The sequence below is a fragment of the Salmo trutta genome, chromosome 31, assembly GCF_901001165.1.
Source record: "Salmo trutta chromosome 31, fSalTru1.1, whole genome shotgun sequence".
In the NCBI taxonomy this organism is placed as follows: Eukaryota; Metazoa; Chordata; class Actinopteri; order Salmoniformes; family Salmonidae; genus Salmo; species Salmo trutta.
Window position 1 is genome coordinate 36,597,697 of NC_042987.1, and position 20,959 is coordinate 36,618,655.

General features: G+C 43.6%; 1 protein-coding gene across 1 annotated transcript; it reads left to right on the forward strand.

The window, feature by feature from the left end:
- The first annotated feature begins 12,426 nt into the window (after positions 1-12,426).
- Positions 12,427-17,700, forward strand: si:ch211-252f13.5 (uncharacterized). The gene is made up of 5 exons (XM_029726469.1): positions 12,427-13,399; positions 13,990-14,195; positions 14,556-14,876; positions 14,972-15,038; positions 15,230-17,700. The coding sequence occupies exons 1-5, from the start codon at positions 12,745-12,747 to the stop codon at positions 16,798-16,800; spliced, it is 2,820 nt and encodes a 939-aa protein (XP_029582329.1). The 5' UTR covers positions 12,427-12,744; the 3' UTR covers positions 16,801-17,700.
- The last annotated feature ends 3,259 nt before the right edge of the window (positions 17,701-20,959 follow it).

Here is a 20,959-nt window from a genome sequence, read left to right on the forward strand (position 1 = left end):
CTCTGCTTAATCTGCGCTGGTCTGAGGATGCGGGATTAGGTTCAATCAAAATGTTGGAAGCTTACTGTGAATTTGCTTTGGGGCTTGTCCAGATTTGAGGGAGGATTCAATGTTCAGGCTTTGAAAAGGTTTCATTTTACTGTAGGTTGTGATTTCATACATGTTTTATAACTATGTCATAAAGTTGATACGGACTCTATTCGCAGTTTTAAAACACAGCATAAATTGGTGTTAATGTTACAAGGAATGATACTAAATGCATCATAGGCCATCTAATAACATGAAAACATGTAGCCTAAAGGGTTTGTCAGTTCATCGGTTTACAGAGTAGACGTCAAAACACACGTGTGGTCCTGACAGCAATTCCTAATTAGTCTGAAAAAGGCCATATATATATAGGAGTATTCCTGTACACAGTCCTCTTACTTCACAGTCATCAGAGGAAATTGTGTGCTTGTGGGAGTTCCATTATTAAAGCCTGTGATATTTTTAATGAAAGAAAGCAAGCAGAGGAAACATTCAACCAGGGTTGAATTTCAACTGGAGGCTCATGCTTTAACCAAAGCCACATGGCAGAAGGAGGATGAGGGAAACTGAGAGGTTGTAAAGTATACATAAAAGATGACAGACTTAGGTTTTCATCTCTCCTTTTTACGATTCCTTAGATTTGTGTTTTAAAAAGTCTGCCGCTGCGCACTTAATGTTAGAGTGGAGATCAAAGCCGTCATTCGCCCCTCGAAGCTGCCATTCACCCCTTGAGTAAATTTGATAGTACATAATTTTGTGGGGGAAAAGGTCTGTTGTCTGAAACATATACCGTCCCCTGTCGAAGTCTCAAATACCTTTTAGCGTGGAATTTATTCTTCTGTTTTTATTTCAAATTTTTCATTAGCTTGTATTCCGAAGCAAAAATAGCAGAGGCATTGTAAATCAAACATGAACTTGTGCTTTCATAATTTACAGTAACTAACAGTACCTTTTGTTTGATTTACTTTATTTCACAATTAATTAAATACTAGACAGCCATACATAACTTTTGTGTTTTTCGACCTTACAAACTAACTCACAGTGGGTAACAAAATCGTTGGAGGCATGGGCGGATTGGCCATCTGGCAATTCTGGCAAACGCTAGATGGGCCGGATCATCTTGTTTTTGGGGGTGGGCTGGTTGAAAACGGAAAGGTGGTGCCGAAAAAGTTAGAGAGACAAAAAAAAGGCTCTTGAGGCCGACGCTGTTAAATGTGTGAAATTAATAGCCGTATTTTCTAAAAGTTCTGGTTCTGCTGGTCTGAGTGCTGTGACTGTGTCTGTGTTGAGAAATTATGTTTAGCTTAGCACCGACAAATCAGCTGCTGCTTCAAAAGATAGTGCAGTCGAGGTAGAGAGAAAACTGAGAAAGACACACACACACACTAACCAGGTTTCCATCCAAACTTTTTATGCGAGTAGTACATGTCAGAATTTTTTTTTAAATGACAGGCCTGGAAACAGAACATTTGTCGATAAACTTTACACATGTCGATAAAACAAAATATGCTAAACAAAGTGGGATATTTTTGTGTCGGTAAAATGTATTATGCGAGAAATGTTGGTAAAATGCTTCAATGCGCAATTATTGATATAATAACCATCATATCGAAGTAAACTTGGAGTCACGCGATGACATGTTGTGTCGTCCTCCCTCTACGACTCGATGGGAAAGCATGCAGTTAATTAGGCTACAGATTAAATAAATAATTAAGAACTTCACAGGGTGGTGAAAGTACACGATGATGAGCTTGATGCACCTTTCAAAATAAATATCAAGGGTCTTATTCTGGTGACGTGATCATCGATGCTTGGCTGCCATTTAACAAATAAAAATGATATTTTGTCCATAATAATCTCATCATGAAGGCTATACCCACACCGTACCTTCAAGCTGTTGGCTATAGAACACATACCAATACCAGAGTGGACACACTCACTATAACACAAACATTTGTTGTGGGAAACCCATCAGTCGAGTTGAAAATGCGATAAACAGTCATTTAACTTTTTAAATGTATTTTGTACATGGGAATTTAACTGCAAAATGTATTTTTATGTGCCCTACGTAATCACACAGAGCATTTTATCCTCAACAGGTCAATGTGATGGAAACTGCATATTGTTTTAATGTGGATTTTATAATATTCGGATGAACATCTGTTGCCAATTGGATGGAAACCTAGCTAGTGACACAGATTTAGCCTACAGCTGACAGTTAATAATTTGGCTGTATATTGTATGAAATATTAGGCTAATTAACACTTAGGTCTAATGAGGGAAGGGGAAATTCGGGGGAACACATTTGACAGGCACGAACTTGCAATAGCTTAAAAAGTTGTTAGATTGGCTTTTATAAAACAGAATTCATTAACCATCTATAAAACATTAAATACAGTACTACTGCTTTTTATTAAATACAAGTCATCATGTATTACTATGAAAAAAACGTAATGAATACATAATAATTGCTAAATAATCCTCTGTTAAAACAATTAAAATACACAGACCTTTTAACAATGCTTATTCGCTCCTGAATCTCAGTCTCTTGAGCCAATGAGTGGAAGTGAGTCTGGTGTCAGATTACATTACATAACCACCGCCACTGGAGGCTTGTAAGTCCCTGCCTATTTTCCCACCTATTTAATTTGCTGAAAGGCCTGTCATTTCTTGGCAGAAAGATATCCATACACTGTAAAACAAACCACAACGCTGGAAATCTGTCCACATCCACACAAAGTAGTATGAGGATTCTATGACAAACAATAGAAGAGACGGAGAGAAGGAGACTGGCAGTTCCTTCATGTAGCCAATGGCTGTATTATACAGTCAAAACGTTAAGGAACTGGTGGTCTCTCTCTCCTTCTCTATTGAGTTATATGGAGCATAACTTAGCTAAGTGGGCAGGGTTTACACTTTATTTAAAAGGACCGTTTATAAACCATTTGTAAGGCATTTATAAATTGTGTTCACCATTTATTAATTATTACTCCCACATTAATAAACCATTTACTAATCATTAGTAAAGTATTTTTGTATTCCCTAATCTAAAAGTGAGTGCTATTTATACTTTACAAATGTATGTTTGATCAGTGTAATTTGTCACAAAAAGATGGCCATGCCATTGGTGGACATTCCATTTGTTCCTGGTAAAAGAATAAGCACACAACATAGGATGTTTAAAGAAATATAGTTGAAGTCGGAAGTTTACATATACTTAGGTTGAAGTCATTAAAACTTATTTTTCAACCACTCCACAAATGTCTTGTTAACAAACTATAGTTTTGGCAAGTTGGTTAGGACATCTACTTTGTGCATGACAAGTAATTTTTTCAACAATTGTTTACAGACAGATTATTTCACTGTATCACAATTCCAGTGGGTCAGAAGTTTACATACACTAAGTTGACTGTGCCTGTAAACCACTTGGAAAATGCCAGAAAATTATGTCATGGCTTTAGAAGCCTCTGATAGGCTAATTGACATAATTTGAGTCAATTGGAGGTGTACCTGTGGATGTGTTTCAAGGCCTACCTTCAAAGTCAGTGCCTCTTTGCTTGACATCATGGGAAAATCAAAAAAAATCAGCCAAGACCTCAGAAAAGAAAAATGTAGACCTCCACAAGTCTGGTTCATCCTTGGGAGCAATTTCCAAACGCCTGAAGGTACCACGTTCATCGATACAAACAATAGCACGCAAGTATAAACACCATGGGACCACGCAGCCGTCATACCGCTCAGGAAGGAGACGCGTTCTGTCTACTAGAGATGAACGTACTTTGGTGCGAAAAGTGCAAATCAATCCCAGAACAACAGCAAAGGACCTTGTGAAGATGCTGGAGGAAACAGGTACAAAAGTATATTTATCCACAGTAAAACGAGTCCTATATCAACATAACCTGAAAGGACGCTCAGCAAGGAAGAAGCCACTGCTCAAACACCGCCATAAAAAAGCCAGACTACGGTTTGCAACTGCACATGGAGACAAAGATCGTACATTTTGGAGAAATGTCCTCTGGTCTGATGAAACAAAAATAGAACTGTTTGGCCATAATGGCCATCGTTATGTTTGGAGGAAAAAGGGGGAGGCTTGCAAGCCAAAGGACACCATCCTAACCGTGAAGCACGGGGGTGGCAGCATCATGTTGTGGGGGTGCTTTTCTGCAGGACTGGTGCACTTCACAAAATAGATGGCATCGTGAGGAAGGACAATTCTGTGGATATATTGAAGCAACATCTCAAACATCAGTCAGGAAGTTAAAGCTTGGTCGCAAATGGGTCTTCCAAATGGACAATGACCCCAAGCATACTTCCAAAGTTGTGGCAAAATGGCTTAAGGACCACAAAGTCAAGTTATTGGAGTGGCCATCACAAAGCCCTCAATCCTATAGAAAATTTGTGGGCAGAACTGAAAAAGCATGTGCGAGGAAGGAGGCCTACAAACCTGACTCAGTTACACCAGCTCTGTCAGGAGGAATGGGCACAAATTCACCCAACCTATTTTGGGAAGCTTGTGGAAGGCTACCCGAAACATTTGACCGAAGTTAAACCATTTAAAGGCAATGCTACCAAATACTAATTGAGTGTATGTAAACTTCTGACCCACTGGGAATGTGATGAAAGAAATAAAAGCTGAAAGAAATCATTCTCTCTACAATTATTCTGACATTTCACATTCTTAAAATAAAGTGGTGATCCTAACTGGCCTAAGACACTGAATTTTTACTAGTATTAAATGTCAGGAATTGTGAAAAAGTGAGTTTAAATGTATTTGGCTAAGGTGTATGTAAACTTCCGACTTCAACTGTACATATACGTGTGAATAACTAGCTCACTAACATTTACAAATGTGGGAGTAATGATTAATAAATGGTGATTTGTAAAATGTTACCCTATGATGTAGCTGGGCCCAGCACAGACAGTGTTGTCCCATGGTCTTCTGGTCTCAGTGCAGTGAGAAAGGATGCTAGGCTTAGCAAAGACAGCTCAGAGGTGAGTGCAGTGGAGGTATGAAGAAAACAAAGAGACACAGATATACTGCCAGTTCCTTAATATGTTGTCTCTATACAGATGTACTGCCAGTTCCTTAATATGTTCAAATCAAAATTTATTTGTCACATGCAAGTCTACAACACGTGTAGACTTTACCGTGAAATGCTTACTTACAAGCCCTTAACCAACAGTGAAGTTCAAGAAGAAAAAATGTACCAAGTAGAGTAAAATAAAAAGTAATAATAAAAAGAAACATAATAAGAATAACAATAATGAGGCTATATACAGGGGCACTGGTACCGAGTCAGTGTGGAGGGGTATAGGCTAGTTGAGGTAATCTGTACATGTAGGTGGGGGCGAAGTGACTATGCATAGGTAACAAACAAACAGCGAGTAGCAGCAGTGTACAAAAGGTAGGGGGGAGGGGGTCAGTCAATGTAAATTGTCCGGTGGCGATTTTATGAATTGTTCAGCAGTCGTAGAAGCTGTTGAGGAGCCTTTTGGTCATATACTTGGCGCTCCGGTACCACTTGCCGTGTGATAGCAGAGAAAATAGCCTCTAACTTGGGGGACTGGAGTCTCTGACAATTCTATGGGCTTTTCTCTGACACCGCCTATTATATTGGTCCTGGATGGCAGGAAGCTTGGCTCCAGTGATGGACTGGGCCATTAGCACTACCCTCTGTAGTGCCTTACAGTCAGTTGCCATACCAGGCGGTGATGCAACCGGTCAGGATGCTCTCGATGGTGCAGCTGTAGAACCTTTTGAGGATCTGGGGACCCATGCCAAATCTTTTCAATCTCCTGAGGGGGGAAAAAGTTTCACGACTGTCTTGGTATGTTTGGACCATGATAGTTCGTTGGTGATGTGGACACCAAGGAACTTGAAAATCTCGACCCGCTCCCCTACAGCCCCGTTGATGTTAATGTGGGCCTGTTCGGCCTGCCTTTTCCTATACTCCACGATCAGCTCCTTAGTCTTGCTCACACTGAGGGAGAGGTTGTTGTCCTGGCACCACACTGCCAGTTCTCTGACCTCCTCCCTATACGCCGTCTCATTGTTGTCGGTGATCAGGCCTATCACTGTTGTGTTGTCAACAAACTTAATGATGGTGTTGGAGTCGTGTTTGGCCACTCAATCGTGGGTGAACAGGGAATACAGGAGGGGACTAAGTACACACCCCTGAGGGGCCCCAGTATTAAGGATCAGCGTGGCAGACTTGTTGTTGCCTACTCTTACCACCTGGGGGCGGCCCGTCAGGAAGTCTAAGATCCAATTGAAGAGGGAGGTGTTTAGTCCCAGAGTCCTTAGCTTAGCGATGAGCTTCGTGGGCACTATGGTGTTGAAAGCTGAGCTGTAGTCAATGAACAGCATTCTCACATAGGTGTTCCTTTTGTCCAGGTGAGAAAGGGCAGTGTGGAGTGCGATTGAGTCATCTGTGGATCTGTTGGGGAGGTATGTGAATTGGAGTGGGTCTAGGAGGATGCTGTTGATGTGAGATTTCTTAAAAGCGTCCGGATTAGTCTCCCGCTCTTTGAAAGTGGCAGCTCTAGCCTAGCTCGATGCGGATGTTGCCTGTAATCCATGACTTCTGGTTGGGATATGTACATACAGTCATTGTGGGGATGACGTCATTGAGGCACTTATTGATGAAGCCGATGACTGAGATGGTGTATTCCTCAATGCCATTGGTTGAATCCCATCTGACCACTTCCATATTGAGTGAGTCACTGGTACTTCCTGCTTTAGTTTTTGCTTGTAAGAAGGAATCAGGAGGATAGAATTATGGTCAGATTTGCCAAATGGAGGGCGGGGGAGAGCTTTATATGCATCTCTGTGTGTGGAGTAAAGTTGGTCTAGGATTTGTTTTTCCCTGGTTACACATGTGACATGCTGGTAAAAATTTGGTAAAACTGATTTAAGTTTGCCTGCATTAAAGTCCCCGGCCACTAGGAGCGCTGCTTCTGGGTGAGAATTTTCTTCTTTGTTTATGGCCTTATAGAGTTGGTTGAGAGCGGTCTTAGTGCCAGCTTCGCTTTGTGGTGGTAAATAGACGGCTACGAATAATACAGATGAGAACTCTCTTGATAGTGTGGTCTACAGCTTATCATAAGGTACTCTACCTCAGGCGAGCAATACCTCGAGACTTCTTTAATATTAGACATTGCACACAAGCTTTTATTGACAAAAAGACACACCCCCACCCCTCGTCTTACCAGAGGTAACGTCTCTGTTCTGCTGGTGCATGAAAAATCCCACTAGCTCTATATTGTCCGTATCTTCGTTCAGCCACGTCTCGGTGAAACATAAGATGTTACAGTTTTTAATGTCCCGTTGGTAGGATAATCTTAAATCATCAATTTTATTTTCCAATGATTGCACGTTAGCAAGAAGAATGGAAGGCGATGAGAGTTTACTCACTTGCCTCCGGATTCTCAGAAGGGTGCCCGATTTGCAGCCTCTTTTCCGGCATCTTTTCTTCCCCCAAAAGGCGTGGATCTGGGCCTGTCGTGGCCTGGGCCTTGTTAAAGGAAAAAGTTTCTTCCAGTCCGAGGTGTGTATCGCTTTTCTGATGTCCAGAAGTTTTTTTTGGTCATAAGAGCTGGTAGCAGCAACATTGTGTACAAAATAAGTTAAAAAATAAGTTACACAAAATGCAAAAAAACAACAAAATAGCACAATTGGTTGGGAGAATGTAAAACGTCAGCCATGTTCTTCGGCACCATCTTCATATAGTTGTCTCTATACAGATGTACTGCCAGTTCCTTTATTCACTGAACAAAAATATAATCGCAACATGTAAAGGGTCCCATGTTTCATGAGCTGAAATAAAAGATCCCAGAAATGTTCAATATGCACAAATTGTTTATTTCTCTCAAATGTTGTGCACAAATTTATTTACATCCCTGTTAGTGAGCATTTCTTATTTGCCAAGATAACCCCTCCACTTGACAGGTGTGGCATATCAAGAAGCTGATTAAACAGCATGATCATTACACCGGTGCACCTTGTGCTGGGGACAATAAAAGGCCACTCTAAAATGTGCAGTTTTGTCACACAACACAAGGACACAGGCATGCTGACTGCAGGAATGTCCACCAGAGCTGTTGTGTCACGGTTGTCGTAAGAACGGGACCAAGGCACAGCGTGTGTAGAGTTCCACATCTTTATTCCACAGTGAAACGTCAAGAAAAAACAAATAAAATCAAATAAACAAACAACTAAATGTGACTACGTGGTGCACAGGCACAAACACAAAATAATATCCCACAAACACAGGTGGGAACAATAGCTACTTAAATATGATCCCCAATTAGAGACAACGTTTACCAGCTGCCTCTAATTGGGAATCATACAAAACACCAACATAGAAAATATAAACTAGAACACAACATAGAAATATTAGACTATCCCCTAGTCACGCCCTGACCTACTACACCATAGAGAAACAAGGGCTCTCTATGGTCAGGGCGTGACATGTTGCCAGAGAATTGAATGTTTATTTCTCTACCATAAGCCATCTCGCATGTCGTTTTTAAGAATTTGGTGGTACGTCCAACCGGCCCCACAACTGCAGACCATATTTACTGTATGGTGTCAGGTGGGCAAGCGGTTTACTGATGTCAACGTTGTGAACAGAGTGCCCCATGGTGGGGCTATGGTATGGGCAGGCATAATCTACAGACATTGAACAAAATCACATTTTATCGATGGCAATTTGAATGCACAGAGATACAGTGAAGAGATTTTGACGCCCATTGTCGTGCCATTCATCTGCTGCCTTCACCTCATGTTTCCACATGATCATGTTGCGAGGATCTGTACACAATTCCTGGAAGCTGAAAATGTCCCAGTTCTTCCATGACCTGCATACTCACTAGACATTTCACCCATTGAGCATGTTTGGGATGTTCTGGATCGATGTGTACGACAGCGTGTTCCAGTTCCCACCAATATAAAGCAACTTCGCACAGCCATTGAAGAGGAGTGGGACAACATTCCACAGGCCACAATCAACAGCATGGCCAACTCTATGCGAAGGAGATGTGTCGCACTGCATGAGGCAGATGGTGGTCTGAGGTAACGGAACGCATGAGAACAAAAATCTCCTTTATAATAAAGCGTTGCATGCATATCATCACATTTGCGTAGTGGCAGAGCAGTAGAGTAGAGGCACTTACAAAAGTTGCCAGAGGTGGGACCAAGTCATTGTTTTACAAGTCACAAGTAAGTCTCAAGTCTTAGCATTCAAGTCCCAAGTCAAGTCGCAAGTCAAGACAGGCAAGTCAGAGTCAAGTCTCAAGTCAAGACCAACAAATCTCAAGTCAAGTCTCAAGTCCTAAACTTTGAGTTTCGAGTCCTAAACAAGTCATAATGTGCTCTTCACCAAATGTAATACCATTTCATATTTTTAACAAGAGTAATTGTTAGTATATTACATTTACGCAAATCATGAATGCTTTTAAAAACATATTTATTACTTTCCAAATAAACTTTATATTTCCATGGAAATACATGGGTAGCCATAAGAAAGACCCCCCCAATAGCGATCGACTATCGAGGATCACTATCGGGCGCAATCTGGCAATGTAGGCTTGTACACAATTGCCCAACCTTAAATCACCCTGTGTGTGTGGTTACAGTAGGCTAACGTATGTCAATGGCTTTAGGAACAGCAGTAACATCAGGCAGGATTTAGGCTACCAACTGCCTAGCCAGCTGTAGCTCAATCTTGGGTGCAATGATCACGTTTCCGCACTGACTGACTGTGTGGAGGCTCATTGATTTAACGTTACGTTAGCCAACATGCTACACTGGCAAAGTTATGAATGATATAGCTGTCGGCTATATTAGCCACGACTTACAGTTCTTTGTGCAGCTTCAAATGTCGAACAAAGTTGGGAGTTGTTGCACCTCCTTTCTTCACGCATGTTTTGCAAGTTGCAATCCGTTTTTTGTTGATACAGCGTAGTTTTTATATCCGAAAATAATAATTTGGGGTATCATCTTTCCAAGGGCTCCATCTGAATTCACCCGCCGACATTCCTCTGCACTGCCACGCACAACTTTTTCTCAGCTGGCACAATTTGATTGGCTGCTGTCCGATTCAAACTGTAATCCGTTAAATGAAGAGTTGATGCACTGCACACTTTTTTAATAGCATAATTTTTTATATTTGGGCTTGGGGAGGGTATCAAGTCAGTTCGAGTCAAAAGGCTCAAGTCCAAGTTGAGTCACGAGTCATTGGTGTTAAAGTCAAAGTCGATTTCCAAGTCATCATATTTGTGACTCGAGTCTGACTCGAGTCCAAGTCATGTGACTCTAGTCCACACCTCTGGAAGTTGCACACACGGAAAAACAGTCTTTGTGGCCTAGGGGCCGGGAAATGAATGTCCTTTTATAAACGCATATTATACAATTATACGTAATTTTACATGACTGGAGACTTTGGCATAATCTTTTTTAATGCTGTGTCCAAAACAACAGGGAACACGGAGCTGGGAAATCTGACTTCTGACTGGGAAGTCGGGAAAAAAACTAGCACTGACTGGGAAAATTAGTTTTGAATGGTCGTCCAACTCGGAATTCCAAGTGGGGAACTCTGGCCTCTTTCTAGTGCTCAGACTTTCTGACCTGAAGATCACTGACGTCATGATACAACCTATTTTTCCCCCTGAGTTCCCAGTTGTCTTGAAAGCACCATAATACCGCACAAGGGACAAAATGACAGGCTACTTTGACACTGAGAATCTGAGATCAGTGAAAACGACCTTGTCTTGAATCCATCAATAGCCCAGGCCTAGGTGTGTGGAGACATATTGTATGCTACAATATGAGAAGGAAATTATAGTCCTTAAAATGCTTTCCAGTTTCACTGACTCACCCAATGATGCGCAGCTCACTAGCTGGTGATGTCATATGGGCTCATGCCAAAAGCCTCTCTCTCTCTCGTTTAACTTTTTAGACAATATTTGGAAGATTATCAAATATTTTGGCAGCCTGCAGCTGACAGATTATAGTCTTCTCTTTTCAGCAGGAGCAATTTGCAACCTGTGTTTTCCCGCGATTGTAGACTATTTGAAATATTGCGAAAGGCCAGTTTTGTCTGCATGCTGTATGTTGACGGAGATTTACAGCTCGTTCCCGACTGTAGGCTATGCCTATTTATTGGGCTACACTCCACAGCTAGGTTATTTTTAATAAGCTATGTATCCTCTGTGGCAGGACAATTAAGGAAGAGGCAACTTGAATTAACTTTGATTGCAAAAAGTGACAATTATTTTTCATGCCAGGAGAAGTACCAGATCCGGCCAAATAGGTTCCAGAACAAAACAGTCCAAAACGGAGAGGTGTCAGATCCTGTTCTGGCAGGATCCGGCTCAAATTAAGTGCTGGTGGTTACACCAGATACTGACTGGTTTTCTGATCTACGCCCCACAGATACTTTTTGTTGTTGTTGCATATCTGTATTCCCAGTCATGTGAAAACCATAGATTAGGGCCTAATAAATTTTTTTCAATACACTGATTTCTTATATGAAATGTAACTCAGTAAAATCGTTTCAATTGTTGTGTGTTGCGCTTATATTTTTGTTCAGTATATGTTGGCTCTATATTTTATAGCAATTAACACTTAGGAGTGAGACAGAAGGAGTGACAACAGAAGAGAACGAGGAAAAGCAGACAGACAGACAGACAGACAGACAGACAGACAGACAGACAGACAGACAGACAGACAGACAGACAGACGAGAACGAGGAGAAGCACAGACAGACAGAGTGACAGCAGAGAAGAAGCAGACGCTCGCATCTTCTCTGCAACAGGAAGGAAACAGAGGCCCTGTTAGTGTTGTTGTATCTCCAGTGGTGCTTTTACATGTTGTATTTGTCTTAAACATAAGCTGGTTAAAAAGAGCTGGTTAAAAAAGGAGAGTTTCACCGTCACTGGTACAATAAACATTGAGAAACGCTGTACTATAGTGTACTGCCTGTGTGTGTGTTTAAGCTGAATTTTTGTCCCAGTCTGCCCCTGGGCACAGCTGGGATACATAACCATGTAAGCATGAGATAACATTCTGTTGTCACTTTTTTTCGTACCTCTTGGCATTGTGAATTTGACATTACAATGCAATGTATGGTGACTATTTCCAATTACTGGAGAGAAAAAAAAGATATTTTTAACACAGACCCATAATTTGTCCCCAGGGAGTGAGCAATGCATGATAGATGAACCATCCGATTCCCTTGAAGTCTGAGAAAAATATGTAGATGAAGTATTTGAAATATCTACCACATGCATAGCATCAATAGAATGGGTGACTCGGCACCGTGGTATGTCCGGGAAAGCTATGGGTTAATTTAAGACGGAAAGGAAACCTGTTGCCAATTAAGTGCACGAAATGCCACATGTTGCCTAGACACATCTTCAGATCGGCTAGAAGGATCAGTACATACCATATCCACTCAGGGAGAGAAAGGCTGGCAGTTGATTCATTTGAAAAGGTTTCACTCACTCCAAAAGGCTATATTAATTGAGAAGGTGTGGATGATCTTGAAAGCACTCTTTCCTTCGTGGGGAAACGCTAACGAGGATTTAAACGCGAAGTGAACCAGGCAGCTTATTCCTCTGGATTCCGGAATGCGTAAAAGCACCTGATGGGATGCACAACAAAATAGGCACAATTCTACGTTGGCTAAATAACTCTTCTTCTACATCGTGGATAATATGAAAATGACTATCATAACACCATTGTTTCTGCTTTGCTTGACATTGTTGGTCAGCACAACCGAGAGTGTGGCAGAGATATGCAGGGGGACGCACTGTTTCAGCTCAGAGGACTGGACCAGACCTTGTACAGGGGCGCATTGCCAGCGGCGAACGGACGCAGCACCCCAACACTTAAACCCCGTAATGCAAGACAGGCAAGCGTTTGTTAAGCCCCTTTACCAGGATGCCCATACTAACCCTCAGACCAGAAGTGCACAGGTACCATACACTATCATTCAACCCCATCGTGGTGGCACGGCCACAAGCGACACGCAGAAAGAGAACCCAAGGTCCATTACAGCGGAGGTGTACCACCCCGGGTGCAAAGGAGGGAATTGTCAAGCTTCCCAGCCGCGAACAACGAGAACTGAGAGTGTCCCCCGGGAATGCAAAGGGATTGAATGTAAACTGCCACTCAGGATGCGACCCAAGCCGAAGCCTCAACCGTGCATTGGCAACAGCTGTGTCACTGATGGTGGCGAAGACCTTAGAGGGCAGCAGCCCCCCCTGGTTCATGACAGAGCGGCGCAATTTCTTGGAGAAATTCCGGAGTTTGGATCAGAACGTGGTTCATCGCCTCTGGGAATACAGTTGACATGCGACATCAAACCAGGTTTAGCATGTGACCGTCTGACATACAGATTTATCTACAATTCATTTTTAAAAAGATCATGCTCCCAAAGTAATTCATAGTTTAGCTAGCAATTAATGTTAGTAGAAAAATATATAATTTCAGTTTACACTGAAATGAGAGTTGAAATGTACTCTGAGTGAATGCAACAATTACCAGTTGGCCAGTGTAACTAAACTATTTACGGAGGTACAGAAACTCTGTGAAAACGTTATAAAGATAGCTGTAGTGTGGGATAATTTATACTTTTTGAAGTGTTAAATGTAACACATTTAGAGTTCATTTAACACTTGGAATTTTGCAATATAAATGAGGTAAAATAGAGAATAAAGGTATTAAACAACAGTGTATAGTTTCCTAGAATATATAAGTCTAGCAGGATTTATCACCAATTTATCACTTTAACCTCAGAACAATTGAGTTTAATAATTCAGTCTGAAAGGTATTTTTGTATGCCGTTCGAATATAACCCCCCCAAAAATGATTTCACTATGTAAATGATCAATGTGGTGAGTATTTGTGCATGTGGGTGAACACGTATCCCTAGCTACCCTGTCCTCCCTCCAACACAGGTAACAATGAGGTGCCCTCGGAGGACACCTTGGTGCTGCAGCTGCGTCTGGCCAAGGGCCAGGAGAAGCTGGTGGAGGCGCTGAGGGGCCAGCAGGAAGAGATCAGGGAGCTGCAGAGCAGACTGAGCCAACAGCAGGGGACGCTGGTCAGCCAGCAGAGAGAGATCCTGGAGGAGCAGAGCAGACTGAGCCAACAGATGGACCAGGTCTGGAACCACGTCTGAAACATTGTGGTTTCCCTTTGCTGGAGGGAAGCTTTAATAGACATGATGCAAAGCTTTGCTGTTGCCCGGCAACTTCAATATGACACATAACATCTGCTGTGTTTATAATAATAGACCACTGGAAGGTTTAATTAATTGCCTTTGAGCAACATTTTGGTCAATAAACCTTTTATAAAGTCTACCTAAAACCATCCAATAAAACAAACAAACAAAACTGTTATTGCAGGTCTCTGATGAAGGAGCTTGTTCTGATGAAGGAGCTTGCTCCGAAACACGTCAACATTATTGAAAGTTTCCATCCTGAACCTTCTTTCAGTAAATGTGTGTTTGATCTCATCTCAGGTCAAGGCCCAGTATGGCCTACTACTAGAGAATGTCAAGCAGATGTCCTTCCAGGGCATGCAGGAGGAGCTAGAGAGCCACATGGTGGCCCTCAGGGGCCAGGCCAGGGCCCACCACACCCAGGCCTACGCTGTGCACAAGGTGGACATGGAGGCCAGAGTGATGGATGTAGACCTCCCCGTATTGGCCTGCGGCTCCTGTGGAGCGGAGGAGTACTGCGACTTCAGGACAGGTCGGCCGCAATGTGAGAGGTGCACCATCTGTCCAGCGGGCTTCTTCCTGGTGTCCCAGTGCTCCATCCATTCTGACAGGATATGCCAGGTGAGGCTAGAAGCTTGAATATTCTAAATGTAGATGCACAAACACACCCATTTAGGAGTTTTATGTTTTATGAATCATTATTTATATATTTACAGGACAGAGATGAATGCCTTGAAGTAGCAAACCTGTGTGCAGAACAGAAGAAATGTCTAAACACTCCAGGTAAGAAGGGTTTAAACTGTTTGGTGAAAAACTCCTTACTGTATCAGTGTTAACCTATTCCCAAAGAGTTTAAAAAAAATATGCTACATATAACAATTCCTCATCCACTCACTCTATAGTTAGAAATATACTACTTGTGTATGTGTGTGAGAGGGTTAACTTCTGTCCTCCACTGTTTCTATGTGAACCAGGTGGATTCAGGTGCCAGGGCTTGTCTGACAGAGAGGCTAGCACAGGCTTGTGTGGACATGCCTACTTCTACAACCTGGAGATGGAGGAGTGTCAGGCCTGTCAGGAGTGTGAGGTGGAGCAAGTGGCCACACCCTGCACCTTCACAAGTGACACCGTCTGCTCCACCCCCTCCTCCACTGACAGCAGCAGGCTGTCCCTGTCCTGGGCTGGGGATGTGACCCTGCCTCCTGCCAAGAGCCACACCCCTGGTCACGCCTTCCCCAACCTGCAGCTCCATATCCAGGGGCGGGACGACAGCAGTCTGCTGGCCACCGAAGACGGCCATCTGGTGCTACGACAGCACGGCCTTGTGTGGGCAGACGAGAACTTGGCCCTGAGCCATGGATGTCGCAGTTTCATCCAGGTGTGTCTGCAGCTTAACACCAGTGACCTGGCCGAGGGGCGGGACCTTAGTGGGGTCAGGGTGGAGCAGCGGGAAGTAAAGTCGCTCCAGAGTGCCAGTGTCAGTGGGGTGGCAGAAGTTGCTCCAGGAAGTATGCTCTCCCTGCTCCTCAGGAGTGCCAGCCACCATTGCAACCACACAAGTGATGGCCTGCACCTCCATGACCCATCTGTGGCACCTCTCAGTCTCTTCTGGCTGTCCCACGACACCGGGGCCGTTGCCATGACGGCGCAGGCAGTGTCATCGGCGCACTACCACACCAACTACCGGCCCGCCTTCAAGACCACGTCCACCTCTGACCCGTACGTTGTGGGGCTGACTCACGATGGGCGTGGAGTGCGCTTCACTGAAAGCGGCACAGTGCGCTTTGTGTTCCAACAGGCGCTCTACTCCATGGGCCAGACGTGCGTGACGGAAGGCTTTCACCTGCTGGCCTACATCAACCACAATGGGAGCAGCATGGAGCTGGCTCGAACATATAAGACTGGTGTCCACTATCGCGACACGTCCATCACCCTGTCGGCTGCCACCAGGGTCGACCCCGGCGATACTCTGGGCTTTGAGATCCTCTCCCCGGGGCAGTGCAACATTCGCTACTTCGGTGACGATTCCGGCATCAGTGCCCTCAGTCTGGTGTGGGTCCCGACTGCCATCTCCTCCGCCCTCTGTGCCTCCGTGGCACGCACAGGCTTGCCCTCCGGAGCGGTGCGCAACAAGCCCCTGTATTTCCGCCAGGTGAGCCCCCACATGCCGCAGGTGCAGGTCGGGCTTCCAGGGAAGGGTCGCTCTGAACAAGGACGCGAGTTTGTCTTCACGGAGAGCGGGACAGCCAGCTTAGCACTGGACCTGAAGCTGATCCACTCCTGCAACCCGGTTAAAATCACCCTGCTCCGACATCGAGGCGAGGGGGCAGGGGAGGAGGGCAAGCCAGTGCCCCTGGCCCAGCAATTCGGGGGCCAGATGCCAGAGGGCAGTGGGTGGGCAAGTGTGGGGCTGCGGGCCTCCTTCCAGGTCCACAATGGCACGGCAGTTTTTGTCACATTGGACTGCGTACGAGGACGCATCAATCAGATCAGTCATCAGGCGGGGAGCGGCGTCTCCATACTGTGGGTGGCAGCATATCACTAGTCTAGAAACACCAAACTAACAATAACTAGCTCACCTAAAGCAGGGTTTACCGAATGTTTTACTTCTTCAATTAGCCTTTGATCAACAAAATTGACCAATTTTAGCATGGTTTACGTCATGTATAAAAAGTACCCTTACTTAAAATACACCAAAGGATGGTTTTGGTGGGTGGCAGAGAGAATATTTAAGCTTTATGGTATTTTATGCATATTCTATACTGTATTTTGATATTATAAGGATGCTAGAATTAGCATTGTTATTCAACAATTCTTGGTATGAACCTTCTTTCATGTTGACATTTGCTGGGCGCATATTTTGTCTGTCTTGTGTTTACAGTATATAATTGAGTTACTGCATTGACGCCAGAGCTTTATAGAAGATACTTAAAATTCTTTTGCTTTCATCAAGGATAATTTTGCAAGGCTGGTTTTACTCTGAAGTGTGTTAAGAACATATGTTTCAGGTTAGCCGCCATTTTCTAAATGTGAGTGTCCGCTGCATGCCTTAGTTAATGACCATTTTCAGGAGACCCAGAAAGGGTTTGTACACTCGTGTGGAGGTCCACTTGTGTTAGACCAGTCACAAAGAAGTGTGCATTAGCACGGGTTTAGAATTATACAGAGTCCTGTAGTGACTTCCTACAACCACTATTTAGAGTTCTAAGACTAGCAATTATGCCACCAGCCAAAGTGCCAGTCTTTAATGTCGTAATACATACTTTGTAAATATTAAAACAGAAAACACTGATTATGACACCAAACCTCATACTTATTAAATCACCTGCATTGCTTGCTGTTTGGGGTTTTAGTTTGGGTTTCTGTACAGCACTTTGAGATACCAGCTGATGTAAGTAGGGCTTTATAAATAAATTTGATTTAAACACTCACTGCTTTAAACGCACAAGACTGTAGGCTATATATTTTAATAATGGTTGAAAGTTTGTTATATATTTAAGCATTAATGCCCGAGGGGGTGTGGCATATGGCCAATATACCACGGCTAAGGGCTGTTCTTGGATTCAAAACTTCAAGGTGCCTTATTGCTATTATAAACTGGTTCCCAACATAAATAGAACAGTAAACAAGTATTTTTTCATCATACCCATGGTATAATGTCTCATATATAATTATACACACACAGGTGAATGAAATGCTGTTTCAGCCAATCAGCATCCATGACTCAAGCTACCCGGTTTATAATATGTATTATAACACGTTATTATCTACGTTTTGACAGGATGTCATTCCCAGTACAGCATGTGTAAATGTTACTACAAGCTGCCATGCTATATGTCCCTAACCCTAATTCTAACGTAATCATAAAGACAGACAATCTGTCATACTGTATACCTTTGTAATCATATGTAAAGACCTGGGTTGTCATGAGAGACATGTCTGTCCTTATGGCTGGAATTAAACCCAGGTGTTGTCGGCAAAAAACAAAGACCCAGATGTTTTGCATTGCAGATCAAAAGACACAGCAGGTCTTTTACATTGAATTTAAACAGTTGAAATGGCATTCGAAAGGGGTTAACAGTTTTCCAGTTATAACCTCTCCTTTCTCAGAATGTTTCCAATTCCTTGGCTAAAGATCAATACGTACAATACTCATCATATGAAATTCAATTCAACAGAGCAGGGCACACAATATGTGAAAACGTCACCTTATTCAGAGCACGTTATAGTTTAAATGTATAGTTTCATATTGCTGCAGACTAGGAATGATTCAATAACTCATGGTCCTAGTGAAGCCAATGAGCTCGTCTGTGCATGTCATGAGATGTGATCTGTTGCTATATAAAAAAGGACCAAAAACCTGCAGACTCACCCACATGAAAAAAAATACTACAGTTTACTATAGAATACTACAGCACTTATAGAATTATGCAGTAAACTGTAGAATATACTACACATTGTAGTATACCTCGACCATATGTAGTACTTACTATAGAATATTGTAGTATACTGCAGAATACTATAGTAAATACTACAGTATACTACAGACCACAAAAGCACTATAATATACACTACAGCGTGGGACTCCAACCCTGCTCATTATACTGAGATCAACAATGTTGATGCTAATGGTAAGTAACTATGAGAATATACAAAAGAAATCCCCTTACCATTTATTTAGCTATTTGCATTACACCTTTAAAATGACCTCCTCTTGTATTCCAATATGGCATTTTTTTTTTTTGGGGGGGGGGGGGGGGGGGGACAATCATATTGGATAGGGGTTGTGTTTGTCACAGACTATTCCACAAGGTCAAAAAGGGAAAGCATTCAAGGAGCATGTCATCATGGGAGAAATCAAAACCACTCCAATTTTGACTGGTGAGTTATAGCTATAGTTATAGCTATAGCTAAAAAAAACTTAACCTAGAGCTGGCCCCTGTCTGGGGACCAAGCCGGCCTCTCACGTTAGCGCTTTAACCTTATGGTTAATGCAAGTGTCCACCTAGATTTCTATGACCTAGAATTAATCACAACACGTGTACAATTGTTTTCCTTCCAAAAAAAACCTGCAATTATGTAAAATAAATATTTTCTGTGATGGAAAGGGTGTGGGCGTACCCCCGACAACAGAAAGGGTGTGGGCGTACCCCTGGACAAAAGGGTGTGGGCGTACCCCCGGACAAAAGGGTGTGGGCGTACCCCCGACAACAGAAAGGGTGTGGGCGTACCCCCGACAACAGAAAGGGTGTGGGCGTACCCCCGACAACAGAAAGGGTGTGGGCGTACCCCCGACAACAGAAAGGGTGTGGGCGTACCCCCGACAACAGAAAGGGTGTGGGCGTACCCCCGACAACAGAAAGGGTGTGGGCGTACCCCCGACAACAGAAAGGGTGTGGGCGTACCCCCGACAACAGAAAGGGTGTGGGCGTACCCCCGACAACAGAAAGGGTGTGGGCGTACCCCCGACAACAGAAAGGGTGTGGGCGTACCCCCGGCAACAGAAAGGGTGTGGGCGTACCCCCGGCAACAGAAAGGGTGTGGGCGTACCCCCGGCAACAGAAAGGGTGTGGGCGTACCCCCGGCAACAGAAAGGGTGTGGGCGTACCCCCGGCAACAGAAAGGGTGTGGGCGTACCCCCGGCAACAGAAAGGGTGTGGGCGTACCCCCGGCAACAGAAAGGGTGTGGGCGTACCCCCGGACAAAAGAAAGGGTGTGGGCGTACCCCCGGACAAAAGAAAGGGTGTGGGCGTACCCCCGGACAAAAGAAAGGGTGTGGGCGTACCCCCGGACAAAAGAAAGGGTGTGGGCGTACCCCCGGACAAAAGAAAGGGTGTGGGCGTACCCCCGGACAAAAGAAAGGGTGTGGGCGTACCCCCGACAACAGAAAGGTGTGGGCGTACCCCCGACAACAAAGGGTGTGGGCGTACCCCTGACAACAGAAAGGTGTGGGCGTACCCCCGACAACAGAAAGGTGTGGGCGTACCCCCGACAACAGAAAGGTGTGGGCGTACCCCCGACAACAGAAAGGTGTGTCATGAGAAATAAGAACGCTACTAGACCAGCTCATCCTCTATGAGGAAATAGTACCTTTTTTTTTTAATGGTCTGTTTGAGATCCAAGTTTGAGGTTGGGTTTTTGAGTGTCCCCCCCCTCTCCAATTGATGCTTTGGCCACAAATACGAGTATAGGATGAGTCAACAACATTTGGGTATGCATTACCATAGTATTTACTTTTAAAAAGTTACATTTTCACTGCACAGTTACTTTCAAGGTAGAGTCGTCGATGCACAAAGTTAACAGCAATATTGGGTCAATTTCCCCAACAACTAAGAGTATTGGTATTGCAAGGCTACCCTTCATTATTTCTGGTCCCGCAGCTATCACGTAGTTATTGAAGTGGACGTGCTGACACTATGAGTGAATTATAGTGCATCGTTTTGCTCATCTGTAAGATCTGCGGTGCTACTTGTGGCAATGTCATATCGCTGAGTCAGTTTAAAATGACAGTTTGCTTGGTGAATAAATGATGGGTTCACTCAGGCCATTTACCATTTGGGGGGGGAAAAAAAATGGTCAGTTCCAGTCTGCTTTGGTTCTCCCACAGACACCAATGCAATAGCAGCTGGGTCAGGTCTGCTAAGTTAATTGACTAATGTAGCCAGAACAATATTAAGATGTGGAGTGTCTCACTTCCTCTTTAG

Excerpts from the sequence above, each read along its gene's own strand:
- si:ch211-252f13.5 (XM_029726469.1), top strand. The coding sequence starts at position 12,745 with ATGAAAATGACTATCATAACACCATTGTTTCTGCTTTGCTTGACATTG. Across the intron at positions 14,877-14,971 it reads ATTCTGACAGGATATGCCAG|GACAGAGATGAATGCCTTGA; the intron begins GTGAGGCTAGAA and ends ATATATTTACAG. Across the intron at positions 15,039-15,229 it reads GAAATGTCTAAACACTCCAG|GTGGATTCAGGTGCCAGGGC; the intron begins GTAAGAAGGGTT and ends TATGTGAACCAG.